The sequence below is a fragment of the Kogia breviceps genome, chromosome 1, assembly GCF_026419965.1.
Source record: "Kogia breviceps isolate mKogBre1 chromosome 1, mKogBre1 haplotype 1, whole genome shotgun sequence".
Classification (NCBI taxonomy): domain Eukaryota; kingdom Metazoa; phylum Chordata; class Mammalia; order Artiodactyla; family Physeteridae; genus Kogia; species Kogia breviceps.
The window spans coordinates 165675313-165696201 of NC_081310.1; the positions used below are offsets into that span (position 1 = coordinate 165675313).

Genomic DNA, 20889 nt, shown 5'->3' on the forward strand with positions numbered 1-20889 from the left:
CCGTGACCCATTACTTGCTTTGTCGGAGTCGATCTGGATCGTGTGAACGTCACCGTGTACGTCACTTAACGTACAAAGCCCTGGATAACTGTGCTTTGACCTCTCACAGGCAGAACAGTTCTTGGAGGAGCTTTCTGAGAGGCTGTTCCCGGCTTATACGTCGCAATTTGGCTCGAATAAAATTTTCCATTGCTTTCTTAGATCGACTGATTAAATTTTTCGTGGACAACACAATGAGGTAGAAATGTTTAGCTGGAACTAGAAATGTGGGAGTCGTTGCACAGAAGTGGTATTTAAAGCAATGGAATCACCAGGGTGTAAACGTAGGGAAGAGGCTCCAGGTCAGAGTCCTGCCTCACTCCACCTTGAAGGAAGCTGGGTTGAAGAGGAGGAATCAGCGGAAGAGAATGAAAGGAAGCCACCGGAGAGGCAGGAGGAAAACCAGGTGGGTGTGGTGTCCTGGAGGGGAGAGCGCAGGGGCCAGCAGGGAGCTGAGGTAAGGCCCGCTCCTCAGGCTGTGCCCTTGAATCTTCTACGACGTTGGTGGTCCTTCCCCTCAGACCAGCGTTTTTCCTTGGTGAGCAGAGGCACCCCGACCCATCATCATAACTCTCACTAGATCTCCCTCTGCCCTCCACACACGGACACCAGATAGATAGCGAGACTGTTTGTTTATTGAACCCTTCCCAGCCAGCTCTCCTTTTCCCCTTCTGGCGGGCAGAACCCCAGCCTCCCACCAAGGGCCAAGAGGAGTCAACCGGAGCTTGGCCCCGGCTCCTTCCTTCTGCCAGGCTTCCCTGCCACACAGCCTTGGCCTCCTGGCTTGCCTTGGAGGCTCTGTTACTCCTTTTCTTCCACAGCCTCCTTCTGGAAGTGTGTGATGTAGGCCACCTGACCCTGATTACAGTGTCCAAAGTAAGAGCTCATGGTGCTGTCGGAGAGGCCACTGAGATACAGCTCTGGGGACAGGGAGATGAGCCTGAGTCTGGGTGCCACCGCACCTCTGCTCCAGGCCCCCTCACACCCCACTCACCTTTGGTGACATTGACTTTGTTGGCCGCCAAGATGTCCGCCTGAATGCTATCTATTTTCCCGTACAAGTCCTCGGCGTTGCTCTGAGGACAGGAGCAAGGGGAACTGGGCTGGATGCCAGGGCAGGCAGCCTGGACTTGGAGTTGGGCGTGGGCAGATGGAGGTTGCAGGCTGCGGTCAGGCTCTAGGCCTGACTGGAAGGGCAGGAAAGGGGACCTTGGAAGGGTGCCAGGTGGAGAAGCCCAAGCCAGGGCAGTCCCTCCCGCCGCCGGCCCCGAGGCCGATCTGTGTGTGGGGTGTACAAGGGGAGGGGTCGTGCGCTGGGGTGCACACGGGGGGACTGTGCTGTCCCGCGGGGCGCGGCGGGGTGGGAGCACTTACACGGAAGAGCTTGTAGAGTTCCTCCCCCATGGCCCTGCGCACGTGCTCCTCCACCGCTGGGAATAACTGCACAAAGTACTGCGTGGGCGGGCGAGGGGGCGTGACTGCCGTGCCCACGCGCTGGGCCCGCCGCGCGGCCACGCCTCCCGCCGCCCGGCCGCCCGGCGCACCTCTAGCGTGAGGCTGGCCTGCCGCTGGCTGTTGCTGTGGTCCATGTTGCCCATGGCGGCCATGAGGCTGTGCACCACGCGCAGGGGCAGCATCTCCTCGGCCAGGCTCGTGTTGCCTCGCGCCAGGATCCTGGGCGGGGGGTGGCGTGGGGGTGGGGGTGGGATTCGGGCTGCGGCGGCCCCGTGGGACCCTCCGGCGGCCGGAGCGCTCTTGGGGGCCCGCGGGCAGCGCCGGGCCTGGCTTGCCGCATCCGCCCACCACCTGCCGCCCGCTTACCCGATGGCCTTGGCGGCCGCGGCCTGCTGCAAGAACAACGGCAGGTGGGCGGCGAGCTGCAGAACCGAAGAGTCTGGAGGAGGGAGCGGCCGTGAGGCTGGAGGACCCCTCCCCCTCGTCTTCCACCCTGCCCTGTCGGGGTCCACCACCCCGATCCCAGCGGGTCCCTACCGCTGACGATCTGGGACTGCTGTTTGCTGGTCTCCTTGAAGGACGGTATCAGCAGCGCCACGAGGCCCTTGAGCAGCGCCGGGCACACGTCGTAGTTGACCAGGTCCTTGATCAGCTCGATGGCTGGGGAAGGCAGGGGTGCTGGAGAGGCACGCCGCTCCACTCCCCGCCCTCGCCCTCGCCCTCGCCGGGAAGCAGCACCCCCTGCCCCCCGAACTCTTTATCGACCTTTCTTAGCACCTCTTACTGGCCAGCACTGTGCCAGGCGTGGGGGGAGCTGGGCCGGCGACCCCTCAGTCCTGCCCTTCTGGAGCTCGTGGTTCAAGGGGAGAGGGAGGAGGAGGCCGAGGCGCCCTGGGACTCACAGAACCAGCCAGAGCCGGAGGAAGAAGGGTTGGAGGCTCAGAGGCTGAAAAGAGCTGGAGGCCCCACAGAGGTAGGGCCGCCAAAGGGCTTTGAGGAATCTAGAAGGTTTGGTGGAGGAGGGAAGGACCGGGGGTCTTCAAAGGGAGACCGGATGGGGAAAGACAAGGGGTGAGAGGGAGACAGAGCAAGTGGGTGGGGATGTGGAGCAGAAAATGAGAAAGGAGGCAAGGTAGACAGCAGTTGAGAGAAGCTTCCCTTTCTGACGAACCCTTATTGAGGCCTTGTTTGCCTAGGCTCTGTGCTGAGGGCTCTCCGTTCAGCGTCCCAGTGACGCTCCCTGTGACCAACGAGCTTCATTTTGCAATAGCACGATGACTTATCCCTATGGGACATTTGAGGGAATGAGGCACAGGGAGGTAAAGCACTTGCCTAAGGTACCAGAGCTAGGTAGTGGTGGAGGCAAAAGGAGGGAAAGATTCGGTTAGGAAGGAGGAGGGGACTAGAATTTAAAGAGGGCATTTTCTGTAGCTGCTTCGCAGTCATTCATTCCATCCGGCATCGACTCAGCCTTTTGGCAAGTCTGCATAGGACGCCTCTTGTGCCCGGCGAACAGTTTGGTGACAAGTGCTATAAAAGGGGTCAGTGGGCTGTGGGAAAGCCTGGGAAGATGGCAGAGGACTGACTATTTCTGTAAAGGGAAAAGAACCCCAGACAGGCAGAGCTGGAAGGGGGCAGGCAGGTAATGTGGTGTGATAGGACAGCGGGTAAACACAAGTGCTTGCTGCATGGAAGACAGGGCTCAGAAATGAGCTGTCCCCCCAGCTGCAGAGTCAAGTGCTGCTGGCCTCTCCACTTACTTCGAGGGCAAAGTTGTTTCCCTGACTAGCTCATCTGCATACCGGAAGGCAGTGTCGACTACGTGAGAAATATTAACAGTATTATCTGTTTGAAAAACAAAAATTGATGTTTTATTTTCTTTTTAAAAACATTTAAAAAATCTATTTATTTATTTATGGCTGCGTTGGGTCTTTGTTACTGTGCACGGGCCTTCCCCAGTTGTGGCGAGCAGGGGGGCTACTCTTTGTTGCGCTGCGCGGGCCTCTCCTTGCGGTGGCTTCTCTTGTTGTGGCGCACCGGCTCTAGGCGCGGGGGCTTCAGTAGTTGTGGCACTCGGGCTCAGTAGTTGTGGCGCACGGGCTTAGTTGCTCGGCGACATGTGGGGTCTTCCCGGATCAGCGCTCGCGCCCGTGTCCCCTGCGTTGGCAGGTGGATTCTTAGCCACTACGCCACCAGGGAAGTCCCACCTTTTATTTTCTTGTCAGGAGCTTTTACCCAGTAAGAACATGTTTAGGGGGTAATTCTCCACAGTGGAAGAAAGGCTTTTGTTGGCAGGTACAAAGGCACCGCCCACGTTGGGGGACCAACGAGTATATGGGAGGATGGGCATGCATGGTGCACACATACACATTTCTCCCCAGTTTAATGACATCTTTTGTGTGTTGTAAAGACTTTCGTGGAGGGAAACACTAGAGAATTGGTAGTGGAATCTTCTGAGGTTTTACTCGAATAAGGGTAAGTATGTGGATTTTCAAAGACAAATGGCTGATGGGTAGAAATATAAAGAGGTTCCTAGTTAAGAAATAGAAGATAACAGCCAACTTGTTGTTTTAGAAAGCAGTTCCAAATTTACGTTGTAGGTTGGGAACTGGGTTCTCTGATTCGCTGCCCCCAGCTGTAAGTGAGGCTCTAGAGAAGTTATATAGCAACCTCACTCGTGAACATAGATGCAAAAATTCTACACAAAATATTAGCAAATTGAGTCTAGCAGTATGTAAAAGGAATAAGGTGCCATCTAGGAATGCACATATATCATCTTAATAGAAAGAAAGTTTGAAAAAATGGAATCTCAGTGGGGTAAGAGCTATCTACAAAAAACTATAGCAAAGGTCATACCTAATAGATGAAACATTGGAAACTTTCCCTCTTAGATGAGAAGGCAACCTCCCACACATTCCTCTCCACAAAATCTTTAGTAAAAGGTAAAAGACAAGCGATCTGGGACTTCCCTGGTGGCACAGTGGTTAGGAATCCGCCTGCCAATGCAGGGGACACGGGTTCGAGCCCTGGCCTGGGAAGATCTCACACGTTGCGGAGCAACTAAGCCCGTGCGCCACAGCTGCTGAGCCTGCGTGCCTCAACTACTGAGCCAGCACTCCACAAGAAGAGAAGCCACTGCAACGAGAAGCCCACGCACCACAACGGAGACCCCACGGCAGCTGAAAAAAAAAAAAAAACAAAAAAAGACAAGTGATGTGAAGAGAGGCCAGAGTACACTTAGCTACATTTGCCACTCTCTCCTTAACTGATTGTCACTCTCCAAGGCTGGTGTCTATTCCTGTGCTATGGGCACTCCTCCAGGAGAATCTGTGACAGGGATTTTTGGAAAAGATGTACTATCTTTTTCTAATGTCTGGAAGAGTTTAAGACTAGAATTTTTTCTTGAATGTTTGATAGAATTCTCTGAAGCTTCTGATCTTACGGAAAACATTAATCACTGATTCATTTTCTTTAATGGTTAGAGGACAGTCTGGGTTTTCTACTTCTCGAGTATGTCTTGGTAAATTATGTTTTCTCACTGTTTTCATCTAAATTTTCAAACAGATTGCAAGAAGTTTTCAGTATGTCATTTAAAAAATCATTTTAATGAAAGTACCATCTATAATGATGTCTCCTTTTATAGTCTTCATATTGATTATATGGGTTTTCTCTTTTTGCATCAGTTCCCTTTGCCCCCAAGTCCCATGGAAGTAACACAGATGAATGCCTGGTTATGCAATGGATTTTATTACAAAGAGGGACCCTGATTTCAGAGAACCTGAATGTTATATAGCAGTCAGTAAGTATGCCTGCCCTTTCCTCTAAAGGGGACACTATCTTTCTTTTCCTTTCTTTTTTTAAATGTATGGACTTTATCATTTATTTATTTATTCACTTACTTACTTATTTATGGCTGCATTGGGTCTTTGTTGCTGCACGCGGGGTTTCTCTAGTTACGGCGAGCAAGGTCTACTCTTCGTTGCGGTGCGCGGGCTTCTCATCGTGGTGGCTTCTCTTGTTGCGGAGCACGGGCTCTAGGCGCGCGGGCTTCAGTAGTTGTGGCTCACAGGCTTTACAGCACAGGCTCAGCAGTTGTGGCACACAGGTTTAGTTGCTCCGTGGTGTGTGGGATCTTCCCGGACCGGGGATCAAACTTGAGTCCCCTGCATTGGCAGGCAGATTCTTAAGCACTGCGCCACCAGGGAAGTCCCGAAACTATCTTTATTTTCCAAAGCTGTTTGCTAAACAAACATCCTTGAAAAGATAGTCTGGAACAAAGAACAGTAAGTATTTCATTTACAAGGTATGCAGAAACGTGAAAGACCTGTAGAGAATTGTCTCCTAGGATTATTTTTCATTTGCTAGAAGTAATCCTTTAGCAGACACAGTGGCTCTGTTCCTGAATTTAGGGGGAAAGCCTTCAGTCTTTCGTTATTAAGTATAATGTTAGCTGTAGATTTTCTTTTTTTGTAGATGCTTTTTATCAAGATGGGGAAGTTGTTCTCTCACTCTTTCCGTTTTTCTCCCCCCCCACCACCCAAGGCGTGCCGCATGGCTTGTGGGATCGTAGTTCCCCAACCAGGAATTGAACCCGGGCCCTTGGCAGTGAAAGTGTGGAGTCCCAACCACTGAAGCGCCAGCGAATTCCTGGGGAAGCTCTTCTCTAGTCCTATTTTTCTGAGAATTTTACATTACGAATGAGTTGTGAATTTTGTCACATGCATTTTCTGCAATGATTGATATACAATAATGTGATTTTCCTTCTTTAGTCTGTTAATTTGGTAGATAAAACTGGTTGACTTTGGGGTATTGAACCAGCTTTGCATTCCTGGAATGAACCCCAGTTGGTGTCAGCCTGTTCTTCCCAATCACAGAATCAAAGAGTTACTCTCCCACGAGGAAGATCCTCAAGGATGTCTGGTGCCACCCCTTCCAGTGCTTGGTACTCTGGGGACAGGCCTCTGGGACAGCCCCTTTCCTCTGTGGGCCAAGCTGCTTCAGAAACAGCTGGCCACTGCTTCGGCACTTTCTCTTTCATCCAGGTGTCCTGGGGTAGCCCTCATAATCCCAACTACACCCTACCCCAACCTCTTATTGCTCAGATATGGTTCTAATTTGGAATCACAGAGCCAGCAACCCTGTGGAGGGAAAGGGACCAGGACACTGAGCCTCCCCGTCTTCACCCAAACGCTCTCCCACCTGGATAAAAATGCAGCCTGGGATGCCTCTGGCCACTTGGCAGCTATAGCCTGGTGCCTGCAATCCACAAGTCTTTCTCACCTGTTCTTTTATTGTTTGGTTGTGAAACCTTTTCTTCCCTTTTCTTGAATTAGTGCTGCTTGGTTTTGGGGTCTGAGTGGTTGGCTCCTCCTCATATCTGACTATAGCGGCCTGGTCAGCTGCAGCGCAGCTCTCAGTAGTCGCTGGGCTCTTCCCAGGCACAAGCTGGTGGCACCTTAGTGCCAGGATGCCCTGGAAAAAATGCCAACCTGTGCCTCAGATAGCTTTTCCTGCAGCAAGAAGTGGCTAGGTGAACATTCAGGGTAAAAATGAATGGATGAGGATATTTTAATGAAATTTCCCTGACCACCAATGGCATTCTCTGCCCACGTGGGACCAAGCTCTCCAGGAGACAACTACCTGGTTCTGCCTCTTCACTTTGCACTAAATGCTTGAGCCTTCACTGACTATGTATCTGCTTCTTGATTATGTATGGGGATCCTTGGCAAAATGAAGATTTATTCACTGAATCACTTTTTTTTTTTTTTTTTTTTTTTTTTCTGTCCGGGCCACTCGGCTTGTGGGATCTTAGTTCCCCGACCAGGGATCGAACCTGGGCTGCGGCAGTGAAAGCACCGAGTCCTAACTGCTGGACCGCCAGGGAATTCCCCGCTGAATCACTCATGCATTTACTTTTATTTTTGGCTGCGTTGGGTCTTTGTTGCTGTGCACGGGCTTTTCTCTGGTTGCGGTGAGCGGGGGCTACTCTTCGTTGAAGTGCGCGGGCTTCTCACTGGGTGGCTTCTCTTGTTGCAGAGCACGGGCTGTAGGCGCACGGGCTTCAGGAGTTGTGGCACTCGGGCTCAGTAGTTGTGGCACATGGGCTGAGTCGCTCCTTGGCATGTGGGATCTTCCCGGGCCAGGGCTCGAACCCGTGTCCCCTGCATTGGCAGGTGGATTCTTTCTTTCTTTCTTTCTTTCTTTATTTTGTGATATGCGGGCCTCTCACTGTTGTGGCCTCTCCCGTTGCGAAGCACAGGCTCCAGACGCGCAGGCTCAGCGGCCATGGCTCACGGGCCCACCCGCTCCACGGCACGTGGGATCTTCCCGGACTGGGGCACGAACCCGTGTCCCCTGCATCGGCAGGCGGACTCCCAACCACTGCGCCACCAGGGAAGCCCTGGCAGGTGGATTCTTAACCACTGTGCCACCAGGGACATCCCGAACCTATGACTCTTTAACACTATGTGAATTACATCCTCCACTGCCTTGTAGCAAATCACCCCCTGTAGCATCTGCATTTCAGAAAAAAGGTCGCAGGCCAACAGCCCCGAGACAAACCGACCCAATTACCGGGCTGCCTGATGCCAGCCGTGACTGTTTTGAAATAACGCAGGAAGAAGAAGAAGGCAAGACCTTCACTATTTTGATCCTTATCATATATGCCAGACTGCGAGCCCCACATATAAAATCTTTTCCGATTCCCGAAGGAGCTGGGGGCAGAGTTCTCCAGGCGCCAGCCTGCTGTGTCTTCCCTTCTGCCTGGCAGAAAAATAAAGCCATCTCTCTCTTCCTCCAAAATCTCTGTCTCCGTATTTCTGTTCGGCCTTGGTGCACCGGGAAGCTGATATTTCGGCAACACCATCATCCATCTGCTCTTGCTCTTAAGGCCAGTTGAAGATGGTCCCTTGCAGTTTCCCAAGTTAGGTCAGTGATGTGAAATTCTCCTGCCCCTGGCCCTACCTCCTTCCCCGTCCCCAGCCGCGCAGAAGGCAGTTTGCTGGTTGTCGTCCCCAGTTCTTCTCCAAGTAGGTTATGTTTACTCCCCAAATCCCTGAGCCAGAGGTGGGGGTGCCTACACTCCCAAACTCTGAGTGTCCACCTTCCCCTGCTGTTTGTAGGCTCTTGTGCTGTGCCTACAGTGGCACCTGGGCTGGGGCGGACACTGCCCTTGTCTAGGTTTCTCTAAATGTCTTACTCAAGTTCCAACCTCCAGCTTGTGAATCAACTGTGTCTCTTTTTTGACTTGTAAGCAAGTATTAAGCTTTGCGGTTGGGGGGAGGTCTGTAATGGGAAACAACTTCTTTTCTTCCCTCCCCTCGACATTGTTGTAAATAACTTTTAACGGCCAAACCAAGATTTGCACTTTTTTTTTTTTTTCTAACTGCTGAGACCATTTTCTTCCCCCTGGTCTTACTGTAACATTTGGAAAAGGAATAAATGTCGTCCCTTAAAAAAAAAAAAAAAAAAAAAAAAAACCAACAAAATAAAACAGACTGTCTGGTTGGACTCGGCGACTATATTCCTATCTGGCTTCTGCTCCGCCCCCTGGTGGTGGCTCTAGACCGAGCAGGAAAACTAATAAAGGAAGGCATTTGCTGAAGCGCGAGGTTGGTGACTCTGCTTCATTTACATACCCACAATGCACTGTATTCGGGATCTTGCCTACTTTCAAAAGGCTAGATTCTTCTATTTCTTTTGACTCCCGGCCCCGCTGGAAGTCAGGATATTTTCACAGAATTTTCTGAAATAATGGCAGAACTCACTGGTTGTTTGCGGGTAGGTAGTTACCATTGGTGTGTTGGGACTTACAGTTAGCCGAGGAGGGTGTGAGAGGGTGTGACGCCATACTCTGGTTTCTCTTCAAAACGCATAAATCTTTCGCCTTTTACTAAAGATTTCCGTGGAGAGAAACAATTCTGAGTTTCTCGTCAATTTTTTGAGGCTTTGTTTTCCCAAGGCTGATAAGCAGGTGTCAAAAGCAGAGTGTTTTGTGCTTCGAAGGGGTAGTGTTCTACGCGTTGGAAAGGATGGCAACGCTGTCTTGAGTCTCTTGCAGGTCGTTTTTGCGACGGTTTGTCCGGGTTTGGCCTTCTCCACAGGGTTTTTTTCGGGTTTGTTTTGTTTCCACCTTGATAGTTGTTTTTGTTGGTGTGCTCGCGATGAGGAGCATTACGTCCGTGAAGTTTCGGAACCCGCCTCAGCGCTCGTCTGTGGAGGCCGAGTGTCGTGTCGTGTTCCTGTGAGGTTGTCTTCAGGAAGCGGGCCTGGTGTGGACGGTGCAGCTGGTGTTCGTGGAGTCGTGTGGTATTGTGGGGAGAGGGAATTGATCCTGGTTTGAGGAAGGCAGCACCCGTGGGTGGGACGGGGAGGAGAAGAACAAGGCACGGCAGAAGCGGACCCCCTCTCCGCCCGTCCGTCCGTCCGTCCTTCCGTCCATCCAACCGGCTTCCTTAGCGCGAGCGTCCCCCACAGTGATATGGAATTGAAGTACTCATAGAGCTGGAGAACACACTTTGTTCCTAGGGCTTCGGGTTTATGTTCGCACGTTGGCGACTAGCAGGCATAAACTTGAACTGCTTCTTGTGCCCGGCACGCGGCCTGGCACAGAGCAATCAGTCGTCCAATAGACAGACGGTTGCTAGCTGTAGACTATCCGCTTAAGCTGGCTTTGGTTAGGTCTTGAATTCAAGTTCAGGCTTGGGTATATATGTGTTTGCAAAGGTTTTTCAAGGCAGTACGTGAGCACCTCCGGCGAGGCCCACCTCTCTGGGACTGTGGTTCTAACTGCTGCACTTGTGTAACTTGGCTTTTTTAAAAACTTCAATGAAATTGAAGTATAGTTGGTTGATTTTTGTATGCTACGTATTTATATATAAACTTGGTGATGAGGTAGTTTAGCCTTAAACGTAGAACTGTTCAAAATAAGAAATCCTAGCAATTCCCTGGCGGCCCAGTGCTTGCGGCTCCACGCTTCCAGTGCCGAGGTCGTGGGTTCTGTCCCTCTTTGGGGAACTGAAACGCAGCAGGCCGCGCGGCGCGGCCCCCCAAAAACAAGAGAAGGAAATGCTCAAGATCATCTGTAGTTTCCAGTTTCTAATGTGGATCAAGACAGCAAGTAATTGCTATAAATTTTAACTTTAGAAGTAAGCGTAGGGCTTCCCTGGTGGTGCAGGGGTTAAGAATCCGCCTGCCGCTGCAGGGGACACGGCTTCGAGCGCTGGTCCCGGAAGATCCCACATGCCGCGGAGCAACTAAGGCCAGGCACCACAACTGCTGAGCCTGTACTCTAGAGCCCGCGTGCCACAACTACTGAGCCTGAGTGCCACAAGCACTGAAGCCCGCGCGCCTAGAGCCCGTACTCGGCAACAAGAGAAGCCACCGCAGTGAGAAGCCCGCGCACCGCCACGAAGAGCAGCCCCTGCTCCACGCAACTAGAGAAAGCCCGCGCGCAGTAGCCGACACAGCCCCAAATGAATACAATACATAAATTAGACAGACACAAAAAGCTTATACTACATGACAATCAAATGCAATATACAAACCTTAACTGGATCCTGAACAAAACCCCCTAACACACCAAGAAAAGGAAGGCAGGAAGAAAGCAGAGGTACACTTTTGGTACCTTTGTGGAAATTGTAATATGTACTCTATTTCACGTGACATTATTGAATTGATAATTGTATTTGTTTCCTTGCTGCTGTAACAAGTTATCACACGCTTAGTGACTTAAAACAACCCAAATGTATTGTCTTACAGTTCTGGAGTCAGGAGTCTAGAATTAAGGTGTTGACAGGGCTGCCTTCCTTTCTAGAGGCTTCAAGGGAGAATCTGTTCCCTTGCCTTCAGAAAGCTGCCTTCATTCCTTGGCCTGTGACCCCTTCCTTGCACTCCAAATCTCTTGCTTCTGCCGTGTCATCTCCTAACTAACTCTGGATCCTCCTGCCGTGTAAAGACCCTCGTAATTACCTGGGGCCCAGCTAGATAATCCAGGAGAGTCCCGCCATCTCAAGATCCCTAATCACACCTGCAAAATCCCTTTTACCATGTGAAGTAACATATCTACAGGTTCCTGGGATTAGGATGTGGATGTATTTGGAGGCTATGACTCACACTACCACAATAATGATATAGTAATTATGTAGGAGAACGGCCTTATTCTTAGTAGACACGTAATGTGAAATATTGAATAGTGAAATGTCATGACATCTGAAACTTTCAAATAGCCCAGTAAACAGAGAGAGAAAGAAAATGTGTCATAGGTACTCATTCTTTCAACTTTTTGTAGTTTTGAACTTTTGGAAATAAAAAGTTGGGGGAAAGTAAATGTGTAGTGATAAATTTCATGTAACATATGTTTGTTTGGGATATTTGTATTATACTTAAGATTTCATTCTTTATTTATTTTGAAGAATATTTATTTAATTGGCTGAGTCAGGTCTTAACTGTGGCACGCATGATCTTTAGCTATGGCATGAGAACGCCTAGTTGCAGCATGCGGGATCTAGGTCCCTGACCAGGGATCGAACCTGGGCCCCGTGCATTGGGAGCGTGGAGTCTTAGCCACTGGACCACCAGGGAAGTCCCTTAAGATTTCACTTTTTAAAAGTTCCATTGTTATTAAACTATTATCATCTCAGACCAATGGTTTAGAGATTTTTGGATTTTCCAATTAGTAAAATTTCCAAAAAATTTCTGGGGTAGTGATGTTTTAAGTCATGATTCTACAAAAAGGCCATTCCAAGACTAAAAACAGTAAGAGTGACTTGACACCGAAGGACAGGACACGTCTTTAAAACAGGAAATGCATTTAGCTTTATGGAAAACATACCGATATTTCGTTAACTTTTCTCTCCTCCCTCCGCCCAAATAGAGGAAAGCTGAGGCTCAAAATCCCAGTTTGGGCTAAGTTAGGCTGCCTTTGACCAACAAGATCAGGGCCGGTGATGCCCTCTTGTGGCACCCTGGAGAATTACTGCCATCTGACTTCATGTCCTCTGACTTTGAGGGACAGTTCCCTCACAGTGACTCGGTCATTCATTCACATGTGCCAGGCATTGTTCTCAGCATTTGGGGTATATCGGTAATGAAAACAAATATCCCTGCCCTGCTGGAGCTTACATTCAGGTGGGGAGACAGACAATAAATAAATAACACATAAATAAGTGCTATGGAAAAAACAGCAGTGGCAGAGGGGTCGGGGGTCAGAGTATAGGGGTTGGCAGTGTGGGATGCGACTTAAAAAAGGGTAACCCTCCCTGAGAAGATAACTTTGATTTTAAAAAAAATTGTTTATTTTTTTGGTTGCACCGGGTCTTAGTTGCGGCAGGCGGGCTCCTTAGTTGTGGCTCGCCAGGTCCCTAGTTGTGGCATGCACGTGGGATCTAGTTCCCTGACCAGGGATCGAACCCTGGCCCCCTGTATTGGGAGCACGGAGTCTTGTCCACTGTACCACCAGTGCAGTCCTGAGAAGATACCTTTTGTGTAAAGAGTTGAAAGGAGGTCAAGGTGTTAGCCACGCAGACACCTGGGGTGAGAGTTCTAGGAAAAGAACCTCTCTCAAGTGCTCAGCAGAAAAGTCTGCACAAAAGCCCTAAAGCAGGAGCTTGTTTTGTCAACTTCAAGGACCACACAGCCAGTGTGTCTGGAGCCCAGTGAAGAAGAGAGAGAGAAGTAGGAGAGAGTTCGGAAGTCATGGGAGACTAGATCACCCTGGAGTCCATAACAGTCAGGGCTTGGGCTTTACTCGGTGAAATGGAGAGCCCTGCAAGGTTCTGAGCAGAGTGACAGAATGTGAAGTTTACAAGGACCGCTCTGGCTGCTGTGTTGACAAAGAGAATGGGGCAGAAAGCAGAGTCACCTAGAGGAGAGATGATGGTGGCTTGGACCCGAGTATTAGCAATGGAGGTAGTGAGACATAGTTGGATTCTGGATTTATTTGGAAGGTAGAGTCAACAGACAGAATGGATCCAGAGGTTAAAGAGAGACATCAGGGAGAACACCACGATTTTGTTCTGAGTGGCAGGAAGGATGAGTTGCCATCAGTTGAGTTGGGGAAGATGGCACAGGACTGGGAGTTCAGTTTTGGACACTGATGAAATACAAATCCATATTCTAAAGCAAGTCAAGGAAAATTTGAACATAAAAAATTTCCTCTGCCCTTTGGCCTCCTCTCCTCCCTCTACTGTGCATTGCGTATCTGCATCATGCATCGACCAACCTCCCCATCGGCAGAAATACCCGCGCAACTGTGAAGAGCAACATTCTCCTCTAGTACCAACGGGATAACTCCTTAGGAGATAACCTTCCTTCTTGATCTTGTAAGGGGCCATGATGACCCGTGACCCATTACTTGCTTTGTCGGAGTCGATCTGGATCGTGTGAACGTCACCGTGTACGTCACTTAACGTACAAAGCCCTGGATAACTGTGCTTTGACCTCTCACAGGCAGAACAGTTCTTGGAGGAGCTTTCTGAGAGGCTGTTCCCGGCTTATACGCCGCAATTTGGCTCGAATAAAATTTTCCATTGCTTTCTTAGATCGACTGATTAAATTTTTCGTGGACAACACGCTGAGGTAGAAATGTTTAGCTGGAACTAGAAATGTGGGAGTCGTTGCACAGAAGTGGTATTTAAAGCAATGGAATCACCAGGGTGTAAACGTAGGGAAGAGTCTCCAGGTCAGAGTCCTGCCTCACTCCACCTTGAAGGAAGCTGGGTTGAAGAGGAGGAATCAGCGGAAGAGAATGAAAGGAAGCAACCGGAGAGGCAGGAGGAAAACCAGGTGGGTGTGGTGTCCTGGAGGGGAGAGCGCAGGGGCCAGCAGGGAGCTGAGGTAAGGCCCGCTCCTCAGGCTGTGCCCTTGAATCTTCTACGACGTTGGTGGTCCTTCCCCTCAGACCAGCGTTTTTCCTTGGTGAGCAGAGGCACCCCGACCCATCATCATAACTCTCACTCGATCTCCCTCTGCCCTCCACACACGGACACCAGATAGATAGCGAGACTGTTTGTTTATTGAACCCTTCCCAGCCAGCTCTCCTTTTCCCCTTCTGGCGGGCAGAACCCCAGCCTCCCACCAAGGGCCAAGAGGAGTCAACCGGAGCTTGGCCCCGGCTCCTTCCTTCTGCCAGGCTTCCCTGCCACACAGCCTTGGCCTCCTGGCTTGCCTTGGAGGCTCTGTTACTCCTTTTCTTCCACAGCCTCCTTCTGGAAGTGTGTGATGTAGGCCACCTGACCCTGATTACAGTGTCCAAAGTAAGAGCTCATGGTGCTGTCGGAGCGGCCACTGAGATACAGCTCTGGGGACAGGGAGATGAGCCTGAGTCTGGGTGCCGCCGCACCTCTGCTCCAGGCCCCCTCACACCCCACTCACCTTTGGTGACATTGACTTTGTTGGCCGCCAAGATGTCCGCCTGAATGCTATCTATTTTCCCGTACAAGTCCTCGGCGTTGCTCTGAGGACAGGAGCAAGGGGAACTGGGCTGGATGCCAGGGCAGGCAGCCTGGACTTGGAGTTGGGCGTGGGCAGATGGAGGTTGCAGGCTGCGGTCAGGCTCTAGGCCTGACTGGAAGGGCAGGAAAGGGGACCTTGGAAGGGTGCCAGGTGGAGAAGCCCAAGCCAGGGCAGTCCCTCCCGCCGCCGGCCCCGAGGCCGATCTGTGTGTGGGGTGTACAAGGGGAGGGGTCGTGCGCTGGGGTGCACACGGGGGGACTGTGCTGTCCCGCGGGGCGCGGCGGGGCGGGAGCACTTACACGGAAGAGCTTGTAGAGTTCCTCCCCCATGGACCTGCGCACGTGCTCCTCCACCGCTGGGAATAACTGCACAAAGTACTGCGTGGGCGGGCGAGGGGGCGTGACTGCCGTGCCCACGCGCTGGGCCCGCCGCGCGGCCACGCCGCCCGCCGCCCGGCCGCCCGGCGCACCTCTAGCGTGAGGCTGGCCTGCCGCTGGCTGTTGCTGTGGTCCATGTTGCCCATGGCGGCCATGAGGCTGTGCACCACGCGCAGGGGCAGCATCTCCTCGGCCAGGCTCGTGTTGCCTCGCGCCAGGATCCTGGGCGGGGGGTGGCGTGGGGGTGGGGGTGGGATTCGGGCTGCGGCGGCCCCGTGGGACCCTCCGGCGGCCGGAGCGCTCTTGGGGGCCCGCGGGCAGCGCCGGGCCTGGCTTGCCGCATCCGCCCACCACCTGCCGCCCGCTTACCCGATGGCCTTGGCGGCCGCGGCCTGCTGCAAGAACAACGGCAGGTGGGCGGCGAGCTGCAGAACCGAAGAGTCTGGAGGAGGGAGCGGCCGTGAGGCTGGAGGACCCCTCGCCCTCGTCTTCCACCCTGCCCCGTCGGGGTCCACCACCCCGATCCCAGCGGGTCCCTACCGCTGACGATCTGGGACTGCTGTTTGCTGGTCTCCTTGAAGGACGGTATCAGCAGCGCCACGAGGCCCTTGAGCAGCGCCGGGCACACGTCGTAGTTGACCAGGTCCTTGATCAGCTCGATGGCTGGGGAAGGCAGGGGCGCTGGAGAGGCACGCCGCTCCACTCCCCGCCCTCGCCCTCGCCCTCGCCGGGAAGCAGCACCCCCTGCCCCCTGAACTCTTTATCGACCTTTCTTAGCACCTCTTACTGGCCAGCACTGTGCCAGGCGTGGGGGGAGCTGGGCCGGCGACCCCTCAGTCCTGCCCTTCTGGAGCTCGTGGTTCAAGGGGAGAGGGAGGAGGAGGCCGAGGCGCCCTGGGACTCACAGAACCAGCCAGAGCCGGAGGAAGAAGGGTTGGAGGCTCAGAGGCTGAAAAGAGCTGGAGGCCCCACAGAGGTAGGGCCGCCAAAGGGCTTTGAGGAATCTAGAAGGTTTGGTGGAGGAGGGAAGGACCGGGGGTCTTCAAAGGGAGACCGGATGGGGAAAGACAAGGGGTGAGAGGGAGACAGAGCAAGTGGGTGGGGATGTGGAGCAGAAAATGAGAAAGGAGGCAAGGTAGACAGCAGTTGAGAGAAGCTTCCCTTTCTGACGAACCCTTATTGAGGCCTTGTTTGCCTAGGCTCTGTGCTGAGGGCTCTCCGTTCAGCGTCCCAGTGACGCTCCCTGTGACCAACGAGCTTCATTTTGCAATAGCACGATGACTTATCCCTATGGGACATTTGAGGGAATGAGGCACAGGGAGGTAAAGCACTTGCCTAAGGTACCAGAGCTAGGTAGTGGTGGAGGCAAAAGGAGGGAAAGATTCGGTTAGGAAGGAGGAGGGGACTAGAATTTAAAGAGGGCATTTTCTGTAGCTGCTTCGCAGTCATTCATTCCATCCGGCATCGACTCAGCCTTTTGGCAAGTCTGCATAGGACGCCTCTTGTGCCCGGCGAACAGTTTGGTGACAAGTGCTATAAAAGGGGTCGGTGGGCTGTGGGAGAGCCTGGGAAGATGGCAGAGGACTGACTATTTCTGTAAAGGGAAAAGAACCCCAGACAGGCAGAGCTGGAAGGGGGCAGGTAATGTGGTGTGATAGGACAGCGGGTAAACACAAGTGCTTGCTGCATGGAAGACAGGGCTCAGAAATGAGCTGTCCCCCCAGCTGCAGAGTCAAGTGCTGCTGGCCTCTCCACTTACTTCGAGGGCAAAGTTGTTTCCCTGACTAGCTCATCTGCATACCGGAAGGCAGTGTCGACTACGTGAGAAATATTAACAGTATTATCTGTTTGAAAAACAAAAATTAATGTTTTATTTTCTTTATAAACATTAAAAAAAATCTATTTATTTATGGCTGCGTTGGGTCTTTGTTACTGTGCACGGGCCTTCTCGAGTTGTGGCGAGCAGGGGGGCTAGTCTTTGTTGCGCTGCGCGGGCCTCTCCTTGCAGTGGCTTCTCTTGTTGTGGCACACCGGCTCTAGGCGCGGGGGCTTCAGTAGTTGTGGCACTCGGGCTCAGTAGTTGTGGCGCACGGGCTTAGTTGCTCGGCGACATGTGGGGTCTTCCCGGATCAGCGCTCGCGCCCGTGTCCCCTGCGTTGGCAGGTGGATTCTTAGCCACTACGCCACCAGGGAAGTCCCACCTTTTATTTTCTTGTCAGGAGCTTTTACCCAGTAAGAACATGTTTAGGGGGTAATTCTCCACAGTGGAAGAAAGGCTTTTGTTGGCAGGTACAAAGGCACCGCCCACGTTGGGGGACCAACGAGTATATGGGAGGATGGGCATGCATGGTGCACACATACACATTTCTCCCCAGTTTAATGACATCTTTTGTGTGTTGTAAAGACTTTCGTGGAGGGAAACACTAGAGAATTGGTAGTGGAATCTTCTGAGGTTTTACTCAAACAAGGGTAAGTATGTGGATTTTCAAAGACAAATGGCTGATGCGTAGAAATATAAAGAGGTTCCTAGTTAAGAAATAGAAGATAACAGCCAACTTGTTGTTTTAGAAAGCAGTTCCAAATTTAAGTTGTAGGTTGGGAACTGGGTTCTCTGATTCGCTGCCCCCAGCTGTAAGTGAGGCTCTAGAGAAGTTATATAGCAACCTCACTCGTGAACATAGATGCAAAAATTCTACACAAAATATTAGCAAATTGAGTCTAGCAGTATGTAAAAGGAATAAGGTGCCATCTAGGAATGCACATATATCATCTTAATAGAAAGAAAGTTTGGAAAAATGGAATCTCAGTGGGGTAAGAGCTATCTACAAAAAACTATAGCAAAGGTCATACCCAATAGATGAAACATTGGAAACTTTCCCTCTTAGATGAGAAGGCAACCTCCCACACATTCCTCTCCACAAAATCTTTAGTAAAAGGTAAAAGACAAGCGATCTGGGACTTCCCTGGTGGCACAGTGGTTAGGAATCCGCCTGCCAATGCAGGGGACACGGGTTCGAGCCCTGGCCTGGGAAGATCTCACACGTCGCGGAGCACCTAAGCCCGTGCGCCACAACTACTGAGCCCGCGTGCCTCAACTACTGAGCCAGCGCTCCACAACAAGAGAAGCCACTGCAACGAGAAGCCCACGCACCACAACGGAGACCCAACGGCAGCTGAAAAAAAAAAAAAACAAAAAAAGACAAGTGATGTGAAGAGAGGCCAGAGTACACTTAGCTACATTTGCCACTCTCTCCTTAACTGATTGTCACTCTCCAAGGCTGGTGTCTATTCCTGTGCTATGGGCACTCCTCCAGGAGAATCTGTGACAGGGATTTTTGGAAAAGATGTACTATCTTTTTCTAATGTCTGGAAGAGTTTAAGACTAGAATTTTTTCTTGAATGTTTGATAGAATTCTCTGAAGCTTCTGATCTTACGGAAAACATTAATCACTGATTCATTTTCTTTAATGGTTAGAGGACAGCCTGGGTTTTCTACTTCTCGAGTATGTCTTGGTAAATTATGTTTTCTCACTGTTTTCATCTAAATTTTCAAACAGATTGCAAGAAGTTTTCAGTATGTCATTAAAAAAATCATTTTAATGAATGTACCATCTATAATGATGTCTCCTTTTATAGTCTTCATATTGATTATATGGGTTTTCTCTTTTTGCATCAGTTCCCTTTGCCCCCAAGTCCCATGGAAGTAACACAGATGAATGCCTGGTTATGCAATGGATTTTATTACATAGAGGAGCCCTGATTTCAGAGAACCTGAATGTTATATAGCAGTCAGTAAGTATGCCTGCCCTTTGCTCTAAAGGGGACACTATCTTTCTTTTCCTTTCTTTTTTTAAATGTATGGACTTTATCATTTATTTATTTATTCACTTACTTACTTATTTATGGCAGCATTGGGTCTTCGTTGCTGCACGCGGGGTTTCTCTAGTTACGGCGAGCAAGGTCTACTCTTCGTTGCGGTGCGCGGACTTCTCATCGTGGTGGCTTCTCTTGTTGTGGAGCACGGGCTCTAGGCGCGCGGGCTTCAGTAGTTGTGGCACGCAGGCTCAGTAGTTGTGGCTCGCAGGCTTTACAGCGCAGGCTCAGCAGTTGTGGCACACAGGTTTAGTTGCTCCGTGGTGTGTGGGATCTTCCCGGACCGGGGATCAAACGTGAGTCCCCTGCATTGGCAGGCAGATTCTTAAGCACTGCGCCACCAGGGAAGTCCCGAAACTATCTTTATTTTCCAAAGCTGTTTGCTAAACAAACATCCTTGAAAAGATAGTCTGGAACAAAGAACAGTAAGTATTTCATTTACAAGGTATGCAGAAACGTGAAAGACCTGTAGAGAATTGTCTCCTAGGATTATTTTTCTTTTGCTAGAAGTAATCCTTTAGCAGACAAGGTGGCTCTGTTCCTGAATTTAGGGGGAAAGCCTTCAGTCTTTCGTTATTAAGTATAATGTTAGCTGTAGATTTTCTTTTTTTGTAGATGCTTTTTATCAAGATGGGGAAGTTGTTCTCTCACTCTTTCCGTTTTTCTCCCCCCCCCCCCACCCAAGGCGTGCCGCATGGCTTGTGGGATCGTAGTTCCCCAACCAGGAATTGAACCCGGGCCCTTGGCAGTGAAAGTGTGGAGTCCCAACCACTGAAGCGCCAGGGAATTCCTGGGGAAGCTCTTCTCTAGTCCTATTTTTCTGAGAATTTTACATTACGAATGAGTTGTGAATTTTGTCACATGCATTTTCTGCAATGATTGATATACAATAATGTGATTTTCCTTCTTTAGTCTGTTAATTTGGTAGATAAAACTGGTTGACTTTGGGGTATTGAACCAGCTTTGCATTCCTGGAATGAACCCCAGTTGGTGTCAGCCTGTTCTTCCCAATCACAGAATCAAAGAGTTACTCTCCCACGAGGAAGATCCTCAAGGATGTCTGGTGCCACCCCTCCAGTGCTTGGTACTCTGGGGACAGGCCTCTGGGACAGCCCCTTTCCTCTGTGGGCCAAGCTGCTTCAGAAACAGCTGGCCACTGCTTCGGCACTTTCTCTTTCATCCAGGTGTCCTGGGGTAGCCCTCATAATCCCAACTACACCCTACCCCAACCTCTTATTGCTCAGATATGGTTCTAATTTGGAATCACAGAGCCAGCAACCCTGTGGAGGGAAAGGGACCAGGACACTGAGCCTCCCCGTCTTCACCCAAACGCTCTCCCACCTGGATAAAAATGCAGCCTGGGATGCCTCTGGCCACTTGGCAGCTATAGCCTGGTGCCTGCAATCCACAAGTCTTTCTCACCTGTTCTTTTATTGTTTGGTTGTGAAACCTTTTCTTCCCTTTTCTTGAATTAGTGCTGCTTGGTTTTGGGGTCTGAGTGGTTGGCTCCTCCTCATATCTGACTATAGCGGCCTGGTCAGCTGCAGCGCAGCTCTCAGTAGTCGCTGGGCTCTTCCCAGGCACAAGCTGGTGGCACCTTAGTGCCAGGATGCCCTGGAAAAAATGCCAACCTGTGCCTCAGATAGCTTTTCCTGTAGCAAGAAGTGGCTAGGTGAACATTCAGGGTAAAAAT

General features: G+C 51.0%; 2 protein-coding genes and 1 non-coding gene across 3 annotated transcripts in view; 1 reads left to right on the plus strand and 2 right to left on the minus strand.

Annotated features, from left to right (window-relative positions):
* Window positions 1-20889, minus strand: part of RPS8 (ribosomal protein S8) — a 396253-nt gene that overhangs the window by 148533 nt on the left and 226831 nt on the right. The window lies entirely within an intron of this gene.
* Window positions 1-20889, minus strand: part of LOC131766020 (uncharacterized) — a 41264-nt gene that overhangs the window by 11975 nt on the left and 8400 nt on the right. Inside the window, exons 6-15 of the mRNA XM_067020519.1 lie at window positions 15864-15986; window positions 15693-15765; window positions 15416-15545; window positions 15246-15323; window positions 14866-14947; window positions 2032-2154; window positions 1861-1933; window positions 1584-1713; window positions 1414-1491; window positions 1034-1115 (exon numbers count right to left, since the gene is read on the minus strand). Coding sequence (XP_066876620.1) covers window positions 1034-1115; window positions 1414-1491; window positions 1584-1713; window positions 1861-1933; window positions 2032-2154; window positions 14866-14947; window positions 15246-15323; window positions 15416-15545; window positions 15693-15765; window positions 15864-15986 — 972 coding nt within the window. The remainder of the gene's footprint in view (window positions 1-1033; window positions 1116-1413; window positions 1492-1583; window positions 1714-1860; window positions 1934-2031; window positions 2155-14865; window positions 14948-15245; window positions 15324-15415; window positions 15546-15692; window positions 15766-15863; window positions 15987-20889) is intronic.
* LOC131747399 (U5 spliceosomal RNA) lies at window positions 9342-9457 on the plus strand. Its single transcript, XR_009332895.1, has one exon. It is a non-coding gene; the product is annotated as a U5 spliceosomal RNA (small nuclear RNA).